Below are 24,350 nucleotides of genomic sequence, written 5' to 3'. Positions count from 1 at the left end.
CTCTCTCTTATCCCTTAATACCGACGACCCCCTCACTCTAATCCCTTAGATTAGTTCAATCAAATAAGCCTACAATACTTTATCAGCATGCTCTTGCCAGAGCTGAGGAATTAATGGATGGTAGGAGGAGGTTATCTTCCACAAAATTCAAAGGCTCTTCTTTGTTTTCTGCCAATCAAGTATGCTTAAAATAAAGGAAGATATTTGAAACATCCACGAAACATGAAAACATTCCCCATGATGCATGAATCCCTCTATATTTATATTTTTCTTATGGTATATATATTGTATATGTTCATATATTTGTCAATATATATATATATATATATATATATATATATTTGTTTCATGCATTACGCAATTAAATTGCTATGTGAAATTTGTGATCCAAAGCATATAAATAAATTAGAAACAATTTAGGGTTTTTCAAACCTTAGGGATTTCGAAGAAAAAAAAAAGGAAAGAAAATTGGGCATGGTGCAGCACCACTGCCGTGGCACCACCGTCGGCAACACCATGCACCGTGGCTGGCTTGAAGCCCAGCTGCATGGACCGTCGCAGCAGCCTTTGGGCTTACTGCTCTGCACTCGACAACTAGGCTTCGCCCTGGGGTCAGTTTCGACGAGCATGAAGCCTCGAGCACACCTGCAGCTTGGCCTGACTTGCTAGCAAGCCTTTCCGTTTGCTGGGCTTTGATTTTGCCTTGGCCCGCAACCAAACAACCAGCCGAGTAGGTTGGGTTTCTTCCTTCCGACCTAAAGACCAAGCTTCAGCTTCGGTTGGGCCTTCCATGTGCTAACCCACAAGCCGTTTCAGCTGGGCTTGTCCTCGTGCGCCTCTTTGGCCTAATACCAGCAGTCTTGACTACTGGGCTTGCCCAGTTCCCTTGGCTCGTGGGTTGCCTTTTGTAGCTACCCCGAAGCCAAATCTTTTTACGCTATGCTTTTTCAACCCTATGCTATTATTTTGGCATTATTTTGCTCCCACGATCGACCATGTTTGGTCTCGATCTATTGAAATAATTAAAAGTGACCTACAGTCCATTAATTTGATAATGAATCCAAAATTATTGACCTGATAATCACTTTGGGACATTAACGATTCAATAATTTATTTGTATACTTTGAACCGTTGACATACTTGCGTAGTAACGGAGCTCTCACACTTGAGTTCCCAAAGAAACTAAAATCCACTACACTTAAATCAACATATTGCATTATGTGTTTCTTGCAGGAATCTCTCCTTTATGAACTAATCGTTCATAAAACTAAATTGAACCTATAGTTTCATATTTAGTGCCTTAAAACCTGAAGTTTCATTCAAAACTTACCACATGAAACTTGTAGTTTTCATGCATAAATTAAACCAATACATGTCTATAGAACCTGAAGTTCTACGATATATATCTATGGATCACCATATGACTAATCATGTTTTGTTTGTTCCCTCTATTTTAGGGACATGTCTAACTTGAACAAGCTCGATTTCACCGCTCTGGAAGTCTTTGGAAGAAACTACTTGAAGTGGGTTCAAGACACGAAACTCCATCTTACTGCAAAAGGTATTAGAGCCACCATTGAGGCACATACCGACTACAAAGCTTAGAAAGCTACTGCAATGATCTTTATTCGAAGACACATCCATGATGCTCTGTAGACCGAGTACCTCGTTGAGGAGGACCCACTCACCCTCTGGCTTTCTTTGGCCGACCGTTTCGATCACCGGAAAGACATATACTTACATGAAGCAAGACACGATTGGCAACATCTTCGATTCCAAGGCTTTAAGTTCGTGAATGAATATAACTCTGAAGTTTGTAGAATCCGATCATTGCTGAAGTTCTATAAAGTGGAACTAACCGAATCAGATATCCTGGAGAAGACGTATTCGACCTTTCATGCTACCAATATTGTCCTGCATTAACAATATAGGGCACAAAAATTCACCAAATTTTCATATTTGATCTTTGTACTACTTCTCGCTGTAAAATAGAACTAGCTTTTGATGAAGAATCATCAAGTTAGACCAGCTGGCTCCAACGTCGCGCCTGAAGCGCATGCTACTAATTCTAGTAGTCACAAACGATGAAATAGTTGTGGTGGCCATGGTAATGGGCAGCAAGCCCAACCACGGGCCCAAGGTCAACAGAGTGCGGCCCTAAGTGTGGAAATGTGACCCAGCAGTGTCCACCCCTTGCCCCTAAGACCTTAAACTTCAAGAACAAGGGCAAAGCTCCCGTTCAGTTAGCTTTTACTGAAATGGACATGTGATACCGCTGTGGATCAAATGATCATTGGTCACACGTATACCGAGCTAACCCCGAGGCTATTGCCAAGTATTATTCCCGTCGTGAGTCTAATTTTGCACATGTGGAACATCCCGAAGATGCTACTACATCAATAGAGATATCAGATTTTCAGGAGGCGTCAGCTCTTATGGATGAATAAATTAGACATGTTTTTAGGGTGTTTACCCCTAGTAGCTGAACCCACTAGGAGTGGCCAACCCCTCTCCCCTATTTTTCTAGTTTTATGGTTTAATTTTGAACAATTTTTCTAAGTATTTGGAATAATTTGTTTGATTTTGGTTTGTTTTGAATTATGGATTGTTATTTGATGAATATTATTTCTCGAATTACTTAATTGAATGAATGGACTTATATTTATACATGTCACCAATTCAGTCAATTTATTTTTAGGTATGTCTAGTGGGGAAGTTAGTTATCTGGTTGATAGTGCTACCATGCACACCATCTTGCGTGAGCGATACTATTTTACTAACTTAATACCCAAGAAAGCACATCTGACAACTTTTTCAGGCCCATCACGTATCATGTTGTCTAATCGTACAATCTTAACCATTAAAGAGACACTCCATTCTCCACGTTTCGGAAGAACGTTGCTGAGTTTTACAGATATTCGAGATAATCAATATCATATTGAAACCACTTAAGATAATGGTTCTGAATTTCTTCGTATCACTTCGTACGAATATGGCCAGAAGCATATTCACGAGAAGTTGGAACGTCTCCCGAGTGAGTTGTACATCACAACCATTCGCGTCATAGAAGCCCACCATGTGGTCGGCCCTATGCCAGAGTTCCAGAACACTTTGTTGATTTGGCATGACCGTTTGGGACATCCTGGGCGTGACATGATGCGTCGTATCCTCAAATCATCACATGGGCATCGGTTACGTTCTTACGTTGGATTCCCACCATGCAAATCGTGTTCTTTAGGGAAGTTGAATACTCAACCCTCAATTACAAAGATCATTCACGACCCCCCTAAGTTTCTTCAGAAGATTCAAGAGGATATTTGTGGACTTATTCAACCAACTTGTGAACCATTTAAATATTTTATGGTGTTGGTTAATGTATCGACATGATGGTCATATGTTTGCCTGTTGTCCACACGCAACACAGCATTTTCTAAACTCCTAGCACAAATCATTAAGCTAAGGGCTCACCACCCTTATTATTCGATTAAGTCGATTCGACTGGATAACGCTAGAGAGTTTACGTCATAAACGTTTGACGATTATTTCATGTTAGTAGGGATTGATGTGGAATATCTTGTACCCCATGTTTACATCCAAAATGGCCTGGAAGAAGCTTTCATAAAGCGCATCTAATTGATAGCTCGGGCTTTGGTTATAAGAACCAAATTGCCGGTATTTGCCTAGGGCTATGCAATATTGCATGTAGCTATGTTGGTCCACCTGAGGCCCACCGCTACCCAACCACATTCACTGTTATAGTTGGTCACTAAAAACAAGCTTGACGTCTTGCATTTACGGGTGTTTGGGTGCGCAATTTATGTGCCAATAGCACCGCCGCTACGTACCAAAATGGGTCATCAGAGAAATATGGGAATCTATGTTGGTTATGATTTGCTATCAATTGTTCACTATTTAGAACCCTTGAGATCTCTTTACCGTACGTTTTGCAGATTGTCACTTTGATGAGACAGTCTTCCCGTCGTTAGAGGGAGATAAGCATCTAACGTTCTTGTAGAACGCTGCGAATTGTCGTGGTATGCTCCACTATGTCTCATTTAGATCCTCGCACTACCCAGTCTAAAACTGAAGTGTGACAAATTAAAGATCTTTAGAGCATTGCTCAGAGCATGCCAGATGTTTTTAATGATCTAACTAAGGTTACAAGGTCACATATACTCGCTGCAAACGCACCTGGAATGATAGATGTACCCCAAGTAAGTCAATAACTCGTCTATGAAGGCCAGACAGTCCTCGAAGGTAGGGAGGCTGCATCTTCCACGCGATATGGTACATTGGCGGCTAGCCAATCATGTGTTCCGACCCTGAAGCGTGGTAGACCCCTTGGTTTAAAGGATTCACAACCCCGGAAGAGAAAAATGGCACCAACTAGTGACCCTAGTTTGAATCTGACCATCGCTCGCTTATTTGTTAAAAAACATGAGGTTATTATAGATTACAACGATGTCTTAAATGAGACAACTTGACCTCCTGAGAATCGTGAAATTTCGATCCATTACGCAATATTGGATGAGGTTAGGAATCAGAATGAGATGATCGTCGATGATGCATTTGCATACACAGTAGCTATTGACATCATGCTTAGCGATGATATTGAACCACGTTCCATTGATGAATGCCAACATAGAACCGATTAGTCAAACTGGAAACAAGCAATCCAAGTCGAACTCGATTCGCTCGTGAAATGTAAAGTGTTTGGACCTATTATTCTTACACTATTACATGTGAAGCCCATTGGCTACAAGTGGGTTTTCGTGAGGAAGTGTAATGAGAAAAATGAAATAGAGCGACACAAAGCACGCTTCGTAGCGCAAGGCTTCTCTCAACGCCCTGGGATTGATTACAAGGAGGCATATTCTTCCGTAATGGATGTTATAACGTTCCGCTACCTAATTAGTTTGGTAGTTTCCAAAAAACTAAATATGCAACTTATAGATATGGTAACCGTGTATCTCTATAAGGATTATAGATATGGAAATCTACATGAAAATTCCAGAATGACTTCCACTGACTGGTTCAAATAGTTCTAGACCACGGAACACTCTTTCAATTAGGTTGATGATGTCACTTTACATATTGAAACAATTCGAATGAATGTGGTATAACCGTTTGAGTGAATATTTGACAAGTCAGGGTTATGTGAATAACAAATTATGCCCATATGTGTTCATAAAGAAGTCACATTCAGGATTTGCAATCGTTGCAGTTTATGTCGACGACATGAACTTCATCAGGACTCCTGCAGAGCTTGATGAAATTGCTACGCACTTGAAATCAGAATTTAAGATGAAGGATTTTGGGAAAACTTGATACTGTCTCGGCCTGGAGATCGAGCATTGTTCGGATGGAATCCTAGTACATCAATCGAACTACACCCAAAAGGTATTGTGACATTTTATGAGGATAAAACGAAGCCTTCGAGTACACATATGGTCATTCGGACTCTAAATGCCAAACGAGACCCTTTCCATCCAAAGGAGGATGAGGAAGAGATTTTGGAACCCGAAATTCCTTACCTAAGTGCAATTAGGGCTTTATTGTACTTGGCTCATTGCACTAGACCCAACATCTCTTTCGCTATTAATCTTTTGGCTAGATATAGTATGCACCCGCATGCAAGCACTGGAATGGTGCTAAAGATATTTTCCCTTACCTCAAGGGTATGACGGATTTGGGCTTGGTATATCCCGCAAATCTTCGAGTGTTGGCGCTCCCTATGGTCCTTAAATTGATTTTCGCCTTGTTGGTTACACAGATGCTGGATATCTGTTTGACCCACATATGGCACGTTCTCAAACGGGTTATGTCTTTAATATTAGAGACTCCGCTATATCTTGGAAGTCTACCACGCAAACGCTAGTTGTGACTTATTCGAACCATGCTGAGATTCTCGCCCTACATAAAGCATTGCGTGAGTGTTTTTGGTTGAGAGCAGTTATGGAACATATTCGAAGCATTAGTGGTCTTACTTCTGTCGTTGACTTTCCTAGGACGATCTTTGAAGACAATGCAGCATGTGTCGAGCAATTAAAGAAGGGATACATCAAGAGAGACAACACCAAGCACATAGCGCCAAAGTTCTTTTACTCACACCACCAGCAGTAGCATCAGAACATTGAAGTCAAGCAAATCCGTTCCCTGGATAACCTGGCTGATCTCTTCACCAAGTCATTGCTCAAGTCTACTTTTCAGAAGCTTGTCCACGAAATTGTTATGCATAAATTATTTGTATTCAATTGCTTGTAGTTATCTTATTTTGAAGTTATGTCTAACTCAGGTTGATCTTAATGTACTCTTTTTCCTAAGATTATGAGCATTTTTCCCATTGGGTTTTTGCTACCTAATGAGGTTTTGGTGAGGCACCCAACCTGGGATGATCATACTCCTTTGAGTTCACTACTTTCGTCTTGTCTGACATTTGTTTTAGACATTATGCATACTTTTCACTTTTCTCCTTACCCTATGGCTTTTTCCCCATACCTTGGGTTTTACCATAGCGAGGTTTCGTGAGTTTTACTACCAATGCATACTCTTTTAAATTTGAGACTTGCGTTCACCCGTTGTGTCGATGGCTTCATCGACTATTCTACCTTATATGCTGAAGATCTGATGCGAAGGTTTGTTGAGTATTTACACATTCAAGGGGAAGTGTTGCAATCATTTAGAATAGGAATATGATTATGTAAATCCTAGTAGATATATGAATGTATCTTATATTTCTATTAGGAGTTGATTACCTATTAAGAGTTGAAATCCTAAAGAGTAAGCTTTTTGCCTATCCTACTATTATAAATAAAGGCACAATGGGGTGATACAAACACACCTCACAATTAAATCACTCTCTCTTCTCCCTCAATATCGCCGACTCCCTATCTCTCTAACCCCTTAGATTAGTTCAATCAAAAAGACTTACAACGGTTTCCTATTTTTAATGCCCACATTATTTGGGTATTTTGTGCTTGGCGTCATAATGAGTTAGTAATAATGTGGTTCAAATTCGTCTTTGGCAATAATCGAACCGAATACCTCTCACTTACAAGTGAACGAGATTTCCAAGTGAAGAAAAATATTACTAAACCCTAATACTAAGTGGCATTATTTGGGTCTTACTTTTATATGTAGACATTTTCTTGTGTTACAATTTGAAATTCATGTTTTGATTGAAGACCTTGATCTTTTAGTGCCTTTTTTGTTTCTTTTTTGTGGATACAGACTTTCGTGGTACACGATGCCACAATGGCGGTATTAGTTATGAATATTAATGTTTTGGCTCTCTAGTTTTGACTACGAATTTTAGCTACATGTGATTTGAGAAATTAAAACTGTTGTGAGTCGTGATATCCCAAAGTCAAATCTAGAAAATTTTACTATGCTTTGATCATTTATGAAGTGTTGGTAGTGTTGTAATGTCTTTTGGAATTCTAGGAATTAGGATAGTAGTTGTATACAAAAAGTTGAGATTCTCTTCGCATCTCATTGTCCAATGTTCAAAGACCAACAAATTGATACCACTTAATCTGACGATTCCAACTAACTCATTTTGTTGGCCACCTCACTAAACCAAGGCCCCAGATCTTTCTCTATCTCTTTTGAACGATTCAGATTTGCTGGTCTTCAGCGCCGAACAGTGAGTTCCATATAGGATCTCAACTCATCTACAAATACCTACTTGTGATGAATAATAATAATAATAATAATAATAATAATAGTAATAATAATAATAATAATAATAATATGGTAAAGCATGGGGCAGAAAGAGAATTACCTAAAACCAAGGGTACCAAAAATAATAATAATAATAATAGTAATAATAATATGTTGTAAAGGTGACTAGATGGTTGGCCACTAATCCACTTCAATTTGTTTTTATTGGATGGAATGTTAACTAACTCCACTAATATGCCTTTCACTATGTTACTCGTGATTTGCTTCTATAAAAGCAAGTCTTATGGAACACAACACACCTAAGGATGAAAGTAAGAAGTTCACGGAAGAGGAAGAGAGAAAAGAGAGGAACAGGAGATGAGATGATAGAGAGAGTTATTTTTGTACTTTTATTATTCTAAATTATAATGAAAGCACCACTACTAGCCTGAGGACGTACTCCAATCACACTAATTGTAGAGGAACCTTGTAAATTTTGTGTCTTATTTCATTTATTCCACTGCACACCCCGTCGATTTTACAACATAATAATAATAATAATAAGTGAACTAAAAAGTAAAACAATGGTAAAGCAAGGGGCAGAAAGAGAATTACCTAAAACCAAGGGTACCAAAAAGCATTTTATTGAAAAGCTAGGGTTTAAGGGGTTTCTGTCTTTCTCCCATCTGTGTGCGAGGAGTTAGAAGCAGAGAAACAAAGAAAACCACCATGCCTCGTACGACCACTCTTGAGTGCCCAGGTTGCCCTCCACTTCGAGCTCTAACCTTCGACGAGCTTGGTCTCATCAAAGGTAAATCTTCTCCTGCTCTTTTCTTAATCAACCAGCATCAACGGCTAATTCTTTTGCTAAATGTCTAAAACTCAATTTTCTCTTCGTTTTTTTTTCTAGTTATTGAAGCTCGGGGTCAGCAAGGAAGAGCAGAACCTAAGGTGGTTGAGAGATGGGGCGAACCCGATTCGTCTAAAAGCGTGCTCGCCGCCTCTATCGATGACCGAAAATCCGACCCGGTATCAGTTTCTCTGCTTGTTTTTTGCGTTAGAAATTATATAGGGTGAATATAATGCGTTTTGGGTAATTGAAAGACTGCATTTTTATCACGCGTGTGTCAGAATATGCTTTATGCTCTGTTTTTTTGAGGTAAAAATGTGAAAGGATGGAGTGATTAAAATTTCCCCTTTTTGGATTGTTGCAGTTACTAGCTGTTGCCAGAAGAAATGGGACGGTGAGTGGCGTCTTTGGACTATGAATATGTGGGAGCAATTCGGGGTTTCCGTGTTATTAGTTACAGGGGCTGATAACTGTTGTGTGCTTGTATGTCTTACAGATTGAGGTTCTAAATCCTCTTAATGGTGGTCTCCGCATCGCAGTCACCAATTCTAGTGATAACAGTGGGGACGACCCTGTTGCTGGATTACATTTGTTTGCCAAAAAGAATTCGGAATTGGCTTCTAGGTGAGATGACTTCTGTGATTTCCTGGTTTTCTGCCAATACCAACGACAATGAGAAACCTTACAATCCCAAAGTTTTTGTTTGCGACATAAGTTGATTGCTGGAATTTCTAATAAATTTAGAGTACTAAATCATTTTAGGATGCTCGGGGTTGGGTATGCTTGGGTGTTCAATTTTAGGTTCACTAATTTTCTAATATTCTTTTTTACTCCAATTTTGAGTGTGTTGCATTACACTTAGATTGTACAGGTCCACTTTCTGGTGCACTGGTTTGTGGAATAATACATGCACCAACAGATCCCTCTTGCATGTTTCAGTTGTTTGTTTTTCGTTTTAGTTCAATTGTTAGCATGTATACCAACCTATATAAATGTCCCCTGAAAACCAACTTTTCTTAAGCTTTAACCAATGAGGGGCGTCCCAAGTTCTTCTATATTCTTATGTCAATGTTATTGAAATCAGTGGAGTTATCCTTCTATGCATACAGTTGCCGATATTGTTTAAATTATTCTCTGCTAGGTCTTGCACTTTGCTTACATGTACAACAAATGGAAATGCAAGCATAAGATCCTTTGAATTGACTAAACCAGCAGCAGATGTTGCTTCTTCTGGGTCTTCAAGAACATGGAGTGTGGGTGCCGGTGGCAGTATCTCGTGTTCTAAAGTGGATGGAAGTGAAAACTATTTCTTATTTGGAGGGTGAGGTCTCATGTTGAGTAACTTATTCTAGGAGGTTTAAAATCTACTTGTCTTCATTAAACAAAGATTGTCATCACTAGAATATTGGTCTAAGCGGCGACCTTATTATTTTCACATTCAGGAAGCGTGTTGAGATGAATGTCTGGGATCTTGACAGCTGTGCCAAGATTTGGACAGCCAAACCTGTGAGAATTTCTATCTTCTCTCATTATATCTTGAAGAAACCGATACATATACTCTTGTATTTTGCAATCAGTATATCCGACGTTTATTCTCGTTTTTTACCCTGAGCAGCCTCCTAAAAACAGCCTTGGCATCTTTACCCCAACTTGGTTCACATCTGCCACATTCTTGAGTAAAGATGATCATCGTAAATTTGTTGCTGGCACCAACGGTCATGAGGTAATAATCTCCTAAGTAGGTTTGGTTTTGTTGTTGTTTTCAGCTGGGAATAAACTACCTGTGGAAAGTGCTCCCTTTACTCTGTAAGAATGCTTCAAGTTGTTAATTATATTAGAAGCTCTTCATTCCCTTGAAAGATGAACGGTTTATACATAAAGTTGTTAATTATAAGTTGACTTTAGTGAATGTCTACTCCTTGGTAGCTCATGTGAACAGTATTCTCTTGGCACCTTATTATGACTCTTTTTTTTCGACAGGTTCGTCTGTATGACATTTCTGCTCAGCGAAGACCTGTCATATCATTTTATTTTCGGGAGACTGCTATTAAATCTGTAGCGGAAGATATAGATGGCTACACAATCTATGCAGGGAATGGATCTGGCGACCTAGCTTCTTTTGACATACGCACAGGTGCATTGACCTTATTAGAACATTCTGATAAGTGGTGGGGTCAGATTAGACCTTGTAGGAATTCTGTACCATCAATCAAATTAAGAACAATTTGAATTGAATTGAATTGGCAAAAATAGTTGAGTTATGGATTTGGCCCATTTGGGCATGATTAGAAATTCCGACGTTAGAAATAGCCATCTGTTGAGCATGGTACTTGCTACCTAAATTATGGAATGACTGGTGTATCAACTGCCTGTGTCAGGAATGTACACTGCGGAAGTCCCTTTGCACTATTTGAGGGCATTATTGGTGTTATGGATAGGGATAAAATGGTTGTGTGTTACCCCCTGGAAACATATAACGATAGTATAGACTTCTTGATGTTGTTTTTGCTACTCTGTAATCTTTCTTTTCCGACTATTAATGCTGTGTTTCACTACAGGGAAATTGTTAGGATGCTTTTTGGGCAAGTGTTCAGGTAGTATAAGATCCATTGCAAGGCACCCCGACTATCCAGTGATAGCATCATGTGGTGAGTGCACGGTTTCTGTTTTCAATGTCAAAACTAGTGCTCTCTCTCTCTCTCTCTCTCGCATTAAGCTTTATTGATGTAGTTAGTACTGTTTGGAAACCAAAAATATCTGTATATTCACTGACCTCAAATTCTTTCTTTTAGGATTGGATAGCTACCTTCGCCTTTGGAATGTGAAGACGCGTCAATTACTATCTGCGGTATGTTTCTGTACTTTATTGTTTTAAGTTATAAAAGCTGGCTATTGGCCAGCCAGCCTGATGACGTCTTATGTTTATAATTACATAGACTCCAAATTTCATGGTAAGAATGATGTATGCTTCACTTTGCAATTCTTTTAGACCAATTGTTCTTGTTTATAATTACATACTCCAAATTTCATGGTTTCTTGCATACTCGAGTAAGAATGATGTATGCTTCACTTTGCAATTCCTTTAGACCAATTGTTCTTGTTGAATGGTGCAGGTTTACCTGAAGCAGCACTTGTCAAACGTTCTTTTTGACTCCAATTTTGCCGATGAAGGTGTGTTTTCCTATTTCCTATATCTGAAAGTAGTGATATCATGTAACTTTTTCCCAAACTTTGTCAACAAGCTTTCCCTTCTATTCTGCAGAAGCAGAAATTGTCAATCCCCCAACCGATCGGCTACAGCATGATGAGCTTAGTGTTGCTGAGAGAGATGAGGGGGAAACACGACCTGTGAAAAAGAAGAAATCTAAGGAAAAGAATGGAAGCAAGAAGGAAGCCAAAGAAAAAGGCAGAAACAAGGAAGAAGTATCCAGTTTGGGTAGGAGAGATGACAGCGAAACACTACCTGTGAAAAGGAAGAAGTCCAAGGAAAATAAAGGAAGCGAGAAGGAAGCTTCTGAAGAGAGTGGATGCAAGAAGTTGAAATCGAAAAAAAGTAGCAAAAGGCCAAAACGTGAAGATGTTGATAGCACGTCATGAACCCGTTAGGGCCAAAGGACGGAGTATATGTTCACGTAACTGGGAAGAGAGGCCGAACACGCTTAAAAGGTGGAGCATGTTCGGCCTCTGCTGCCTGACAAAATTTTGATAGGAAAACTTTGACAATGTTGTAAATCGCCTCTTTCGGGAGCCGGTACATTTGCTATTTAATCAGATTGGTGTTAAACTTATAACGAAATTAGTTTTTGCATCCAAAGATAATTGCTTTAACCTATTTTTCGGGTAGCAAGTGATTTTCTGATGGTCTGCTGCAATGAAAGTGCCAAGTTTTCAGTCCTCACTATCTGAAGTTCGGAACCAATATTCAGTGCCTTAGAATTCATCATCGTGAAATTCCTTATTACTTTCAAACGTCACCGTCGAAACGATTAGCGACTGGTTTATGCTTCAGACATCTGGTACACAATTGACTAAAAACAACCAATTATGAACAAAAAAAAAGGCCACATGCTCAGGTAATATCAAAAGCAAACTGTATCATATGCGTCCTAAACGAGATCAACACTGTTTTCGGTAAAAATCACAACAAAAACAATGAACGAGCAAGGGAATGAAAGCAGCAGCAAATCACTCGGATGCAGCTTCATCTTTCTTCGGGGCCAAGTACCTATCATAAAGCAAGTAAACAAGAACAAACCTCGCACGTTTTAGGCTAACTCATTTTGACACAGAAGGTCAGAAGTTATGGCAATTGACAACTCAACTACATTGAATACAGATATATTATTGATTTTCTGAAATTGATGACGAGACCAGTTAGCTACTTACCCCTGACCCCTCGCCCAGCGAGAGAGCTGATAGAGTTGGACAGTCTCATTTGAGACATGGCATGCCAAAAGAAGATAGTTGCGAGGTTGTACCATCCATGCGAATCTCATAAACAATGCTGAATAAACGCACATTGCTGCAGAAACAAATTCAAACCCGGTTATAATCCTGCCACATACTAGATACTGAAACTAAGCTACATCTTTCAAAACCAGTTATTTTGGACCTGCTGTCATGTTGCCAGAAATCATTTCTGGAGGTTTGTTCATATCCGCCAATCCCTATTAAATCAAACCCGTACGATCAAATTAGTCACAAATGCATGAATTTCATTTCAATTCAAATACATTCTATGCAAGAAATCATAGGGCTGAAGCATACAGCAGCAACAAATCCCCAGTTCGCAACAGGTCCCCAAAAGTGAGTTGTTTTTGGACCAACTGGACTGTTCAAGAATGCTCGGAACGAAGCCATTCTTACAATCTCTGCAAAGTCAGAACAACAATAAGAAAAAGAAAAAAAAGAGACGACGAGATTCCAACAATGACAAGATACAGAGTATGGTATATTACAAACATAACGATTTCAAAGTCAATCTGCCAAACCTACTTAGAAACTTCCGATCCTGCACCGAAAAACTATTTTACATAACCCCACTTTACATGATTTAAAGCTCTTATCATGTTTTAGATCTAAATAGTTTCTTGTTTCAAATGATCGAACTTTGCTACTAAAATCTCAGCTAAGACGATGCTTCATTATTAATCTCAAGCATTTCTATAACCCTAATTCCAAACATTTTTCAATAATCTCTAACATTTCTACAATTAATTTTCAATAACCTCAAACATTTCTGCAAATATTCTTCAATTAACTCAGAGAAAGTAATACTATATTCCAATTGATAATAATCAAATTACAGTAATTTCATCAGTCAAATATTAGGGTTTAGGGTTTAGTAAAACAATTGAAAAGTGAAATAATCACTCGAAAAACAAATCAATTTTTCGATATGAACATTCATCTAATTCAGACAGACGGCATAGCGTAGCCCTAACCCTAATTCCCAAAATCCCACAACCGAACTACCATGACGACGAAAAGGATGACGATGACGTCAGATATGTATGAGAGGCGTACCTTATCGGAGAAATAGCCGGAGTAGTTGGGGACGATCGGCGATTAGGGGAGAGGGGATTTGTGGTGGCAGGCTGGCAGATCCCCAGGAAGAACAACAAAGTAGACTTCAGTGATTCGGATCGCTTGTGTACTAAAAAAAACACAAAATTTTATTTGGGCCAATGATATTATCACACGTGTCAAGTTGAAATCCCTGCGACCTGTCTCTCCGGTAGTATAGGAGTTCAGATTCTCTATATCTCGCAGTTCCAAACCGACGGACAGATCTACATCGTTCAAGTGAGGAAGAGAAAAATATGAACCCTAAATTTGTGCAAAGTGGACTAGTGAAATGTAGTAACGAGGTCATAAGATTTAAATGAGTGATTCAAAAATTTTCAATTCATCGACTCTAGACTGTAAGATATTGAAAAACATCTCGATTCATAAGTAGAGGAGCAACTTCAAGTTTTAAACATATGGCTGCACACTCGTAAGTCTTGGCTCCAGTTCACTATCTTGCCCTGCTTTTGATTTCATTGATGAATTTGTATGGGGAAGTTAGACTTGAAGAAATAGATAATACTCAAGTATTTTACGTACTCACTTTCAAATTTGACCCAATAAAAATGTGTTATATATTTTTTGTTTTCTAAAGTTCAAGAAAAATTAATAACATATCCACTATTTTTTTAAATAAATATAACATGTGTTAAAAAATATCATTGGATTGTTAGGATACTAGATGGCATTTCTTTATTGGTATGTCAATATTAGTTACTTTTACTTGTATTTGTCTTACTGTGGGTTAAGTTTGTCAATATATGTAACCTCGGTTAATTGTTAGTTGGGTTATTGTAAACCATAGTTAGTTGTTTGTTGTCAGTCGGTTGGTTGAGTTGGGAGATAAGCTTTATAACTATCAATCGTAACTTAGATCATTAAAGAATTTGTATCTGCTTTCCTTGTTCAATGAAAGTTGAAGTTTCGATCCCTACCAAAAATCAGATCGTCAAGTTTTGAACTCGATTTGGGATGTAGATCTCTACCCCACTGCACTTTGCTTCAACACAACATGCCGAGAAATTTGGGCTAGTGTCATGCGGCCCCGTCGCAGTAAGGGTGTTTTACACATCCCCTTGGCCCTCCCCACATCCGTGTTGTGTCAACTTGGTTCTCTTCTCATAAGTGTGGTGGTTGGGGGTATGGATTTAGATCGCTTGGTCAATTGCAGGGCTCGAAGGATTGATTTTTGCTGTGGATATTTTTTATTTTTTATTTTTTTGTGGGGTTATTTTGGTTGTGCGTGACTCTTTGTAAATCCTCTTCCATTTTGGTTCCTACATGGCTGTCACTCCAGTAGTTGCTGGCAAAAGTTCAGCGGCGACAAGCTACTTCTACCTCATGCAAAAGCAACAAACATTTTTTTAACAGACATAGACATGGACAGAAAAAGCAAGAACAGACAAAGCAACAGACTACATAGAAAAAAGAGGAACAAACAAAGCCCTCCAAATTATACTCTCTCGCATACACAATTAGTGTACACCGTTCCATGCAAGTATTTAGTATGTAATAGATTCACTACTCATTATGGCTATCTCGACAGTGAGTCCCGGTCCGATTCCAATCACGACACCTCATTCTAAACCTTCACCAGTTGTGGCTTTGCCTTCCCCAATCGACTTATTTCTCATCTCATCCAAAATAAAGTGCACCAATGGAGCTCCCATGTTGCTATACTCACTCAACACATGCCTTGTAGCCCTAAGCTTCCCTTCCTTCAAACCCAATTGCTCATCCACCTAGTCTACAATGGCGGGCCCACCAGGGTGCACACTGAAAAACAAGGAGTTCCAGTCCTTATTCTTTCCGTCAACCTTTTCAAAAGTTTTAGTCAGAAAATCCACAACACTTCCACCAACAAATTTAGGGACTTCTCCCGATAAATAATAATTAAACCCCATTTCACGAATGTTGGCCACTACACCATGCTCTGAGTTAGGTATGATCGTTTGCCTGCATGCCACGATTTTGTTGACTTGTATTAGGATTCCTATAATTGTGGGATTCCTACTGTAATTGGTTTCCTAGTTTAGGATATAATTATTCTTTCCCATATCTGTATAGGGTTGTATATATACCTTGTTTTGATATGAAATAAAATTATCATTGAAAGGCATTCTTTCTTCTTGGCACCAGAGCCGGGTTAGAAAAACACTGAACCCTAAATTTTTTTTCCTGCCGTATACCTAATCCATTGCAGCGAGCAACCTTAGGGTTGTTTCTGCCCGTTCCCTGACTGATTGCAGCGAGCACCAGAGAAGGTGTTGCTGCCCTGACCGATTGCAGCGAGCACCAGATAGGGTGTTGCTGCCCTGTTGATTTGTCCAACGTGTTCTAGGTCCCATCACCGCTGCTGTTTTTTTCTCTGCCTAGTTTGTGTCAGTCAACACCGAAGCAACAGAGAGATGGCTGAAGAAAAGGGGGTTGGTTCACAGATTGTTTCAGTGGCTGCTCCAATTATGGTGCAGTCAGAGAATTCAAGCTTTAATATTGGTATGGTTTTGGATGAAAAGAACTATGATTTATGGGCTCCCCTCATTCAAATTCATATTGCTAGAAGGAAGAAGATGTGATATCTTCGTGGGTCTATCAAGGCACCTAGCGAAGACGATTCTAAATATGATGATTGGTTTTCTGAAGATCAAAAAATTAAGAGTTGGCTTTTGTCTTCAATGAAGCCCGAGATTATGAAACGGTACATTCGGTTGTCTACATCGAAGGAGATTTGGGACTCCTTGAAGGCAGCCTACTTTGATGAGAATGATGAGGCTAGAATTTATTCGTTGAATCAGAAGGCATCCCGTCTACGTCAGAATGGCCGACCCTTAGCTACCTATTTTGGGGAGCTCACTGAGATCTTCCAAGAATTGGATCACTTTAATAAAGTATCCATGGAGTGTGAGAATGACATCAAAGTGTTTCAGAAATCCACTGAGAGACAACGGGTCTATGTGTTTCTTGGTGGTCTCGATGATGGGTTTGATCAGGTGCGTGGAGAAGTGCTGCGGAAGGATCCCCCACTTGGCCTGCAGGCTTCTTATGCCTATGTTCGTCGATAAGCCGATCGAAAGGAAGCAATGAAGACAGAGGTTGACAAATGGGAGTCTGCTGTCATGGCAGCAAGGGCCCGTGGATCATCTAGTGGGTCGAACCGAGAAGGGGTACAAAACCGGCCTGGATCAACTCGGCCGAGCCAGACAAGTCGGGATCGTCCACATGGTAAGTGCCCACATTGTGGCCTGATGGGACACTCCAAGAGTCGTTGTTTTGAGTTGATTGGATATCCCGAGAATTGGGATAAGACCCGTGATCCTCGGTGCAACAAATCTCGAGCCTCCATTGCTGAAACCAAGAATGATTCGGATCAGATAGCGGACAAGGCATCTGCCATGATAGCTGTGGCAGGAAGTGATGGTAAGGCACTCAATACTTCTACTTCTGTTATGAATAATACATGGATAATTGATTTCGGAGCTACTGAACATATGACTTGTGATTCTAGACAAGTTCCATCACTAAAAACATCCACACAAACCGAGATCAATGTTGCTAATGGTAATGCCGTCCCTGTTATTGGGGAAGGCGTTGTTTCCCTTTCCGATACCATGAAACTTGAAACTGTTCTTGTGGTTCCCTCTCTAAATTATAATTTGTTGTCCGTTGCTCAAATAACCCTTGCCTTACATTGTTTGGTTATTTTTTGGCCCTATTTTTGTGTTTTTAAGGACATCCGGACGCGGAAGACGATTGGTTATGGTATTAGAAGAGGGAAACTTTATTACTTGGAGTTGACCACCAGTAGTTCTAGCTTGCTGACTCAAGCTCTTTTCGTTGATGATTCTCAAGGGGTTACTAATAAAGTGTCAGACATCTGGATATGGCACCGGCGCCTTGGGCATGCTTTCTTTGGTTATCTGCATAAGTTATTTCCTAGTTTGTTTGTCAAGAATGATGTTTCTCAGTTTAAGTGTGATGTTTGTGAAATGGCTAAGAGCCATCGAACCTCTTTTCCTCCCAGTTTAAATAAAAGTACCGTTCATTTTATGATTGTGCATTCTGATGTATGGGGACCGTCAAAAGTAGCCACTCTTGGTGGTGCTCATTGGTTTGTTACTTTTATTGATGATTGTACCCGCATGACTTGGGTTATTTTGTTAAAGTCGAAAAGTGAAGTTAGTTCGGCCTTCCAACGGTTTCATAAAATGATTGTTGTACAATACAACAGGAATATCCAGGTTCTTCGCAGTGACAATGGGGGAGAATATGTTAATATGGAACTTCGTTCATTCTTCAAGTTTCATGGTATTGTTCATCAGACCACGTGTCCGTATACTCCTCAACAGAATGGGGTTGCAGAAAGGAAAAATCGACACTTGTTGGAAATGGTTCGTGCTTCCCTACTTGCGGCACATCTGCTGCTCCATTATTGGGGAGAGGCACTTACGTCTGCAACTTATCTTATTAATCGCCTTCCATCTCAGACTCTCAACTTCCATACGCCATTTCAGGCTCTCATATCTCAGACTAGCAGCCCCCCGACTCCCAATCTTCCCCTACGGGTCATCGGATGTGTTGCGTTTGTTCACCTCCATCCACCTCAACGGAAGACTAAACTTGATCCTAGAGCTCTTCGTTGTGTTTTCTTGGGGTATGCTACTCCCCAGAAAGGGTATCGTTGTTATCATCCTTCGAGTAAAAAGATGTTTATTACTAAGGATGTGGTTTTTCACGAGACTGAAATGTTCTTTGGTTCCTCCCCGTCCTCACTTCAGAGGGAGTACCGCAATGATGAAGTTCTGACTCGCGATAATAGGGATGTGTTGAGCTTGGAGTACACGGCTTCTGGAAGAGGGCAACAACCCACGGTACCTGGAGAAGGGCAGCAGCCAATGCCCATGACACCTGGAGAAGGGCAGCAGCCCGTGTTTTCTGGGTTTAGTCCTACCGAGCAGCCTACTGAGGAGCAGCCAACAAGTCAGGAAGAAGAGCAGCCCACGGGTCTCACGGGTATTGAGTTGGAAGATGAGATGCAGCCGCCCAATTGCCATGAAACAGAGTAGCAATTACAGTATATGTCACGAGATACTACTTCTCATAACCAATCGTCTTCTACACCGGATGCACCCCCACTTCGTCGCCTTCCAGAGCGCATTAATAGAGGTATTCCCAAACCCACTTATGAGGCAGATCTTGAGTGTAAACACAAGTATTCCATGAGTGAGCTAAACTCTGATTCCAGAGTGAGATACCCATTAAATCATTATGTGTCTACCTGTCACCTGTCAGAATCAAATAAGTCATTTGTATATCAATTATCTACTGTATCGATTCCTAACAGTGTGCAGGAGGCTTTAGCAGATTCCCGCTGGAAAGATGCAATGAACGAGGAATTGAGATCGTTGAAGAAGAATGCTACCTGGGAAATAACTGACTTGCCAGCCGGAAAGAAAACAGTGGGATGCAAATGGGTTTATACAGTAAAATATAAAGCTGACGGAATGGTAGATCGCTTTAAAGCAAGATTGGTGGCAAAGGGGTATACACAGAAATATGGCATTGATTACACTGATACGTTCGCACCAGTGGCAAAGATCAATACAGTTCGTGTTCTATTGTCCTTAGCAGCAAATCTGGATTGGCCTTTGCAACAGTTCGACGTAAAAAATGCTTTCCTCCATAGAGATCTGACTGAGGAGATTTACATGGACCTTCCACCAGGGTGCAGTGATTCGGACAGACGGAAACAAAAGGTATGTAGGCTCAAGAAATCACTGTATGGATTATAGCAGTCTCCGAGAGCCTGGTTTGGTAGATTTACCAAGTTCATGAGGGCATTTGGGTATATACAGAGTAATTGGGATCACACGTTGTTTCTGAAACACCAGAACGGAAAGGTTACAGCTCTAATCGTGTATGTGGATGATATGGTGGTTACTGGTGATGATCCTGTTGAGCAAGCAGCCTTGAAAAGTTATTTGTCCACAGAATTTGAAATGAAAGATCTTGGTCATTTGAAATATTTTCTTGGGATTGAAGTATCAAGATGCAAGTTCGGGATATTTCTATCACAAAGGAAGTATGTTCTTGACCTGTTGGAAGAAACCGGTATGACAGCATGTAAGCTGGTGTCTACTCCATTGGCCGAAGGAATGAAGTTGGGTATAGATCAGAACCAAGTACTGGTTGATAAAGGGAGGTATCAAAGGTTAGTAGGAAGATTAATGTACTTAGCTCACACTAGGCCTGATCTTGCTCATGCCTTAAGTGTGATTAGTCAATATATGCACAATCCAGGAGAACAACATATGAGTGCAGTTATGAGAATATTGAGTTACTTAAAGGGGAGCCTTGGTAAAGGAATTTTATTTCGGAAAAATGAGCATTTCAGAATTGAGTGCTATACGGATGCTGATTGGGCAGGATCGACGGATGATAGATGCTCGACATCTGGGTATTTCACCTTTGTTGGGGGGAAATCTAGTAACGTGGAGAAGCAAGAAGCAGAATGTCGTATCAAGGTCAAGCGCAGAAGCCGAATTTAGAGGCATGGCACTCGGTATTTGTGAACTCTTGTGGCTTAAGTTTCTGTTGCAAGATGTGGGGGTCAAACAAGGTCTGCCTATGAAGTTATTCTGTGACAATAAAGCTGCACGGGATATTGCTCATAATCTTGTGCAACATGATCGAACCAAGCATGTAGAGGTTGATCGGTTCTTTATTAAAGAGAAGCTAGATAGTAAAGTAATTGAGGTTCTTCCCATAGGAACGGACGACCAAGTAGTAGATATTCTCACGAAGGCGGTTTCTAGTAACAAGTTCTCCAGATTTCTAGACAAGTTGGGCATGTGCAACATCTATGCACCAACTTAAGGGGGAGTGTTGACTTGTATTAGGATTCCTATAATTGTGGGATTCCTACTGTAATTGGTTTCCTAGTTTAGGATATAATTATTCTTTCCCTTATTCTTTCCCATATCTGTATAGGGTTGTATATATACCTTGTTTTGATATGAAATAAAATTATCATTGAAAGGCATTCTTTCTTCTGATTTCAAACAGCGGCCTCTCAATTTCAGGCTCTGGATTAGCCCCAACTATCACAGCAGATGCTCCATCAGCAAAAAGAGCCTGGCCCACCAGTATGTCAAGGTGGGTGTTAATGAGTCCGTGGAAAAACACGGTTGTGATCTCGCCGCACACCACAAGGATGCGTGCACCTTTGTTGTTCTCTGCGAAGTCCTTGGCCAGGGGGAGGACAGTCGCACCAGCATAGTAACCAGCTTCATAGATCATGGTTCTAGTGACAGATGGGTTAAGGCCGAGGGCTTGACCAATTGGAAGTTGGCACCTGGCATGTCAACGTAAGAAGCTGTGCAAAAGATGAGGTGGGTGATCTTTGAGATGGGCTGGCCCCACTCTTTGATGGCTTTCAATGTTGCTTGTTGCCCTAGCTTTGGGACCTTGGGGTTCAACATGTCTTGGCGCACATCGAGTGATGGGGCTCCATAGGTATATATGCTCGGGTTAGCATTTAGAATCTCTTCTGTTAGATACAAGTAACGCTTCCTTGTTTTTGACTTCTCACCTGTTAATTAGTAATTAAGTTAGGACATGTTTTTTATCCTTGTGCATCAACTAATACAATGTAATTTGAAGAAAAACTTACATATGATAATGTACTATTGGACCGAGATGCCACAATTTAATTTGTGTAACATGTCTAAAGTGACTATTTTCTTCCGTTAATAACAATGTATCTTTTGAAATGAACATCTCGTGTGGCGCGTTGAGTCCGGGATGTGATTCATTTTAGCTCATAATTTGGTAGAGTTAGATTTTGCAACTCAAGATCAAAGTCAATTCATGGAGAGGTTAAAAATCTTTCATATAATTTGATGCATGATATGTTTTCTTCCTACATATAAATATAAGGTAATCTCGTGCATGTGCAGTATAAATGTGCACGAGTAGTGCTTGTAAAAATTATACTTACAAATGCGATCGAACTTCTCTCTTAAATATGTTTTGTGCTCATTTTTGGTGACTCGAAACAAGAAATCAGGATAGTCTTTTTGGTAGTAGATGTTGGGTGGATTTGCAGTGCCAATGGCCAGGATTTTGGCTTGTGGAGGCTCTACATGAATGTAAACAAAAGGCGCCATTAAGCAAGTTAAAGAGCAGATATATAGTAGGGATTTGTTGAAACTTGAAAGAGAGGGGGAGTTGAAAGGTTGCGATAAAATGAATGGCACTGCCCCATTCCTTATATAGCAATCACAGATCCTACTAACTTGTGGAATCTTCAAGGTTAGGATATATTTTAATGCACACATAATATTCAACTCGTGATTTCTAGTAGAGGGTCGACTCTTAACCAGATTGAAAAAGTCAGCAAAGATGGTTCCGGTAAGCAGCAGGCACTCCAAATTTGGAATCTTCAAGGTTAGGATATTTTCTTTTTCAACCCCAACGTACGTTTACAGTTTCCACTACCCAGTTTCGTCCAATAGAAAGTTTCAACTCAATATAGTAAAGGACAAAAAATATATATGACAATATACGAGGAAGCCATCTTACGTACCATGCACATGTTAATATATTATTTTAAGTTTTTATTAACATACTATGTTGGAAGTAGAAGTTGAAATTTTAGAACCAGGATTCTCTCCTGAGCATTTCCCTAGGGATCCTAGGGATCCCACAATCTTGTCTGTTCATTTTATATCATGCGGTCAGTTTTCGTTAAATACTATTCATATTTGAATTTTAAATTTTAAATTTTAAATGATTTCTGACCACACGATATACGATGAACGGACATGATTGCGGGATCCCTAGGATCCCTAGGGAATGCTCATGAGAGAATCCTGGTTCGAAATTTTAGACCACAAACAGTAACAAATTGTTCGTCCACATTAGGCTTCCTCTAACATCTCTTGGCCTGGGGAAAACAGAAAACATTCTCTGTTCTGTTATATACATGGAGGATCTAGTTTGTTTGTACCATACTTGACCAATCTCGAAACTACTGAGCACCGATCAACGTTATACCGTCAAGGACCTAGAAGAGTTTTCCTCCAACCAGGAGGCCAATCACAGCGCGACGGGTGTCGACATCAGAAGCCATTTATAACGCGACACATGTCAATATCAGAAGCCAATCACAACACAACACGTGTCAATGTTAGAATGAAACTAGAAACTCTCTTCTATAAATAGAGATCATTCTCTCACAATATTTCCTAATGTCATTTTGTACTAAATCATTCACTTGTACTCACTAAATGAGAGTTTGAACCTATGTACTTGTGTAAACCCTTCACAATTAATGAGAACTCTTCTACTCCGTGGACGTAACCAATCTGGGTGAACCACGTACATCTTGTGTTTGCTTCCCTACCTCTATCAATTTACATACTTATCCATACTAGTGACCGAAACAATCTAGCGAAGGTCATAAACTTAACACTTTTTGTTGTACCAAAATACTCACTGATTTTGTAAATCAACATAGGTCTACCCCAAGCTGCTTACATAACCAATTACTTTTTGTATCTCAGCTTGCTTGATTTACTCGGGACTTAGCTCGCAACTCACCCCAAAAGGTTACAAAATAAGTTAGAAAAAAAAAAAAACCTAGCTACAACAGTTCTGGAATCAACTTCTCGATATATTATTTTCTCTTTTGTCACAATTATTTCTCAATGGTATGCATAATTAGTGATATGTAAAATAAATGGATGAGATTAAAAATAAAAAATCTAACAATAATGAAAATCAAATTTAACAGCTAAAATACTTGTAATACTAAGATGCATAATATTGAAGACAGACCTCTTTTGTCATGTATTTTAGCTCGCTTTCCGGAGGTGTACATACACGAATAGTCGTACTTCCAAACCTTCTCAGGGTCACCTTGAGTGGTGGAGTTAAGGTGGTTAGAAAAAATAAGTTAGAATTAACATAGTTATTGCTTTCATTATATCACCACTTAGTATAACAATCTAGTAAGTGAAAACGAAAAATCGAACAAATTATTATGATCTGCCAATTGTACGACTTAGTCCTCCTCTCTTCTATCCTTTAATGTAGATAATATCGTATATATTGGACATTTTAGGTTCCCTTTGAAATTAGAGGAAATGTGTTATGGTAGTTTAAAAGTGCTAGCACTAAGGCCATCTCCAACCGAATGAGGGACAGAGGGCTCTCTTCAGCCTTATAGCCCTCCAAGAAATTATATTTTAATGAATAGTGTTAGGTCATA

General features: G+C 39.7%; 2 protein-coding genes and 1 pseudogene across 3 annotated transcripts; 1 reads left to right on the top strand and 2 right to left on the bottom strand.

Annotated features, from left to right (window-relative positions):
- The first annotated feature begins 8,326 nt into the window (after window positions 1–8,326).
- LOC126600196 (uncharacterized) lies at window positions 8,327–12,410 on the top strand. Its single transcript, XM_050266759.1, has 12 exons — window positions 8,327–8,473; window positions 8,573–8,691; window positions 8,877–8,906; window positions 9,009–9,136; window positions 9,654–9,833; window positions 9,955–10,018; window positions 10,128–10,235; window positions 10,493–10,646; window positions 11,071–11,160; window positions 11,305–11,360; window positions 11,626–11,683; window positions 11,775–12,410. The coding sequence occupies exons 1-12, from the start codon at window positions 8,392–8,394 to the stop codon at window positions 12,107–12,109; spliced, it is 1,404 nt and encodes a 467-aa protein (XP_050122716.1). The 5' UTR covers window positions 8,327–8,391; the 3' UTR covers window positions 12,110–12,410.
- Window positions 12,411–12,438: 28 nt separating this feature from the next.
- Window positions 12,439–14,192, bottom strand: LOC126600197 (mitochondrial pyruvate carrier 1). Of its 2 annotated transcripts, XM_050266760.1 has the most exons (5): window positions 14,039–14,192; window positions 13,280–13,383; window positions 13,125–13,179; window positions 12,899–13,034; window positions 12,439–12,737 (listed from the first exon to the last, which is right to left on the bottom strand). In XM_050266760.1, exons 2-5 carry the CDS (start codon window positions 13,370–13,372, stop codon window positions 12,698–12,700), a joined length of 324 nt encoding a protein of 107 aa, XP_050122717.1. In that variant the 5' UTR covers window positions 13,373–13,383; window positions 14,039–14,192; the 3' UTR covers window positions 12,439–12,697. The 2 variants fall into 2 exon arrangements, with proteins under 2 accessions (XP_050122717.1, XP_050122718.1); XM_050266761.1 differs by lacking the exon at window positions 12,439–12,737 and having other exon boundaries at window positions 12,895–13,034.
- A 1,390-nt stretch (window positions 14,193–15,582) lies between these two features.
- On the bottom strand, window positions 15,583–22,299 carry LOC126600181 (4-hydroxycoumarin synthase 1-like; annotated as a pseudogene).
- Window positions 22,300–24,350: the final 2,051 nt, after the last annotated feature.

Source organism: Malus sylvestris, chromosome 14, assembly GCF_916048215.2.
Source record: "Malus sylvestris chromosome 14, drMalSylv7.2, whole genome shotgun sequence".
NCBI classification, from domain to species: Eukaryota; Viridiplantae; Streptophyta; class Magnoliopsida; order Rosales; family Rosaceae; genus Malus; species Malus sylvestris.
Note: the sequence above shows the minus strand (reverse complement) of the source record. Positions and strands in the feature narration are given on the sequence as shown.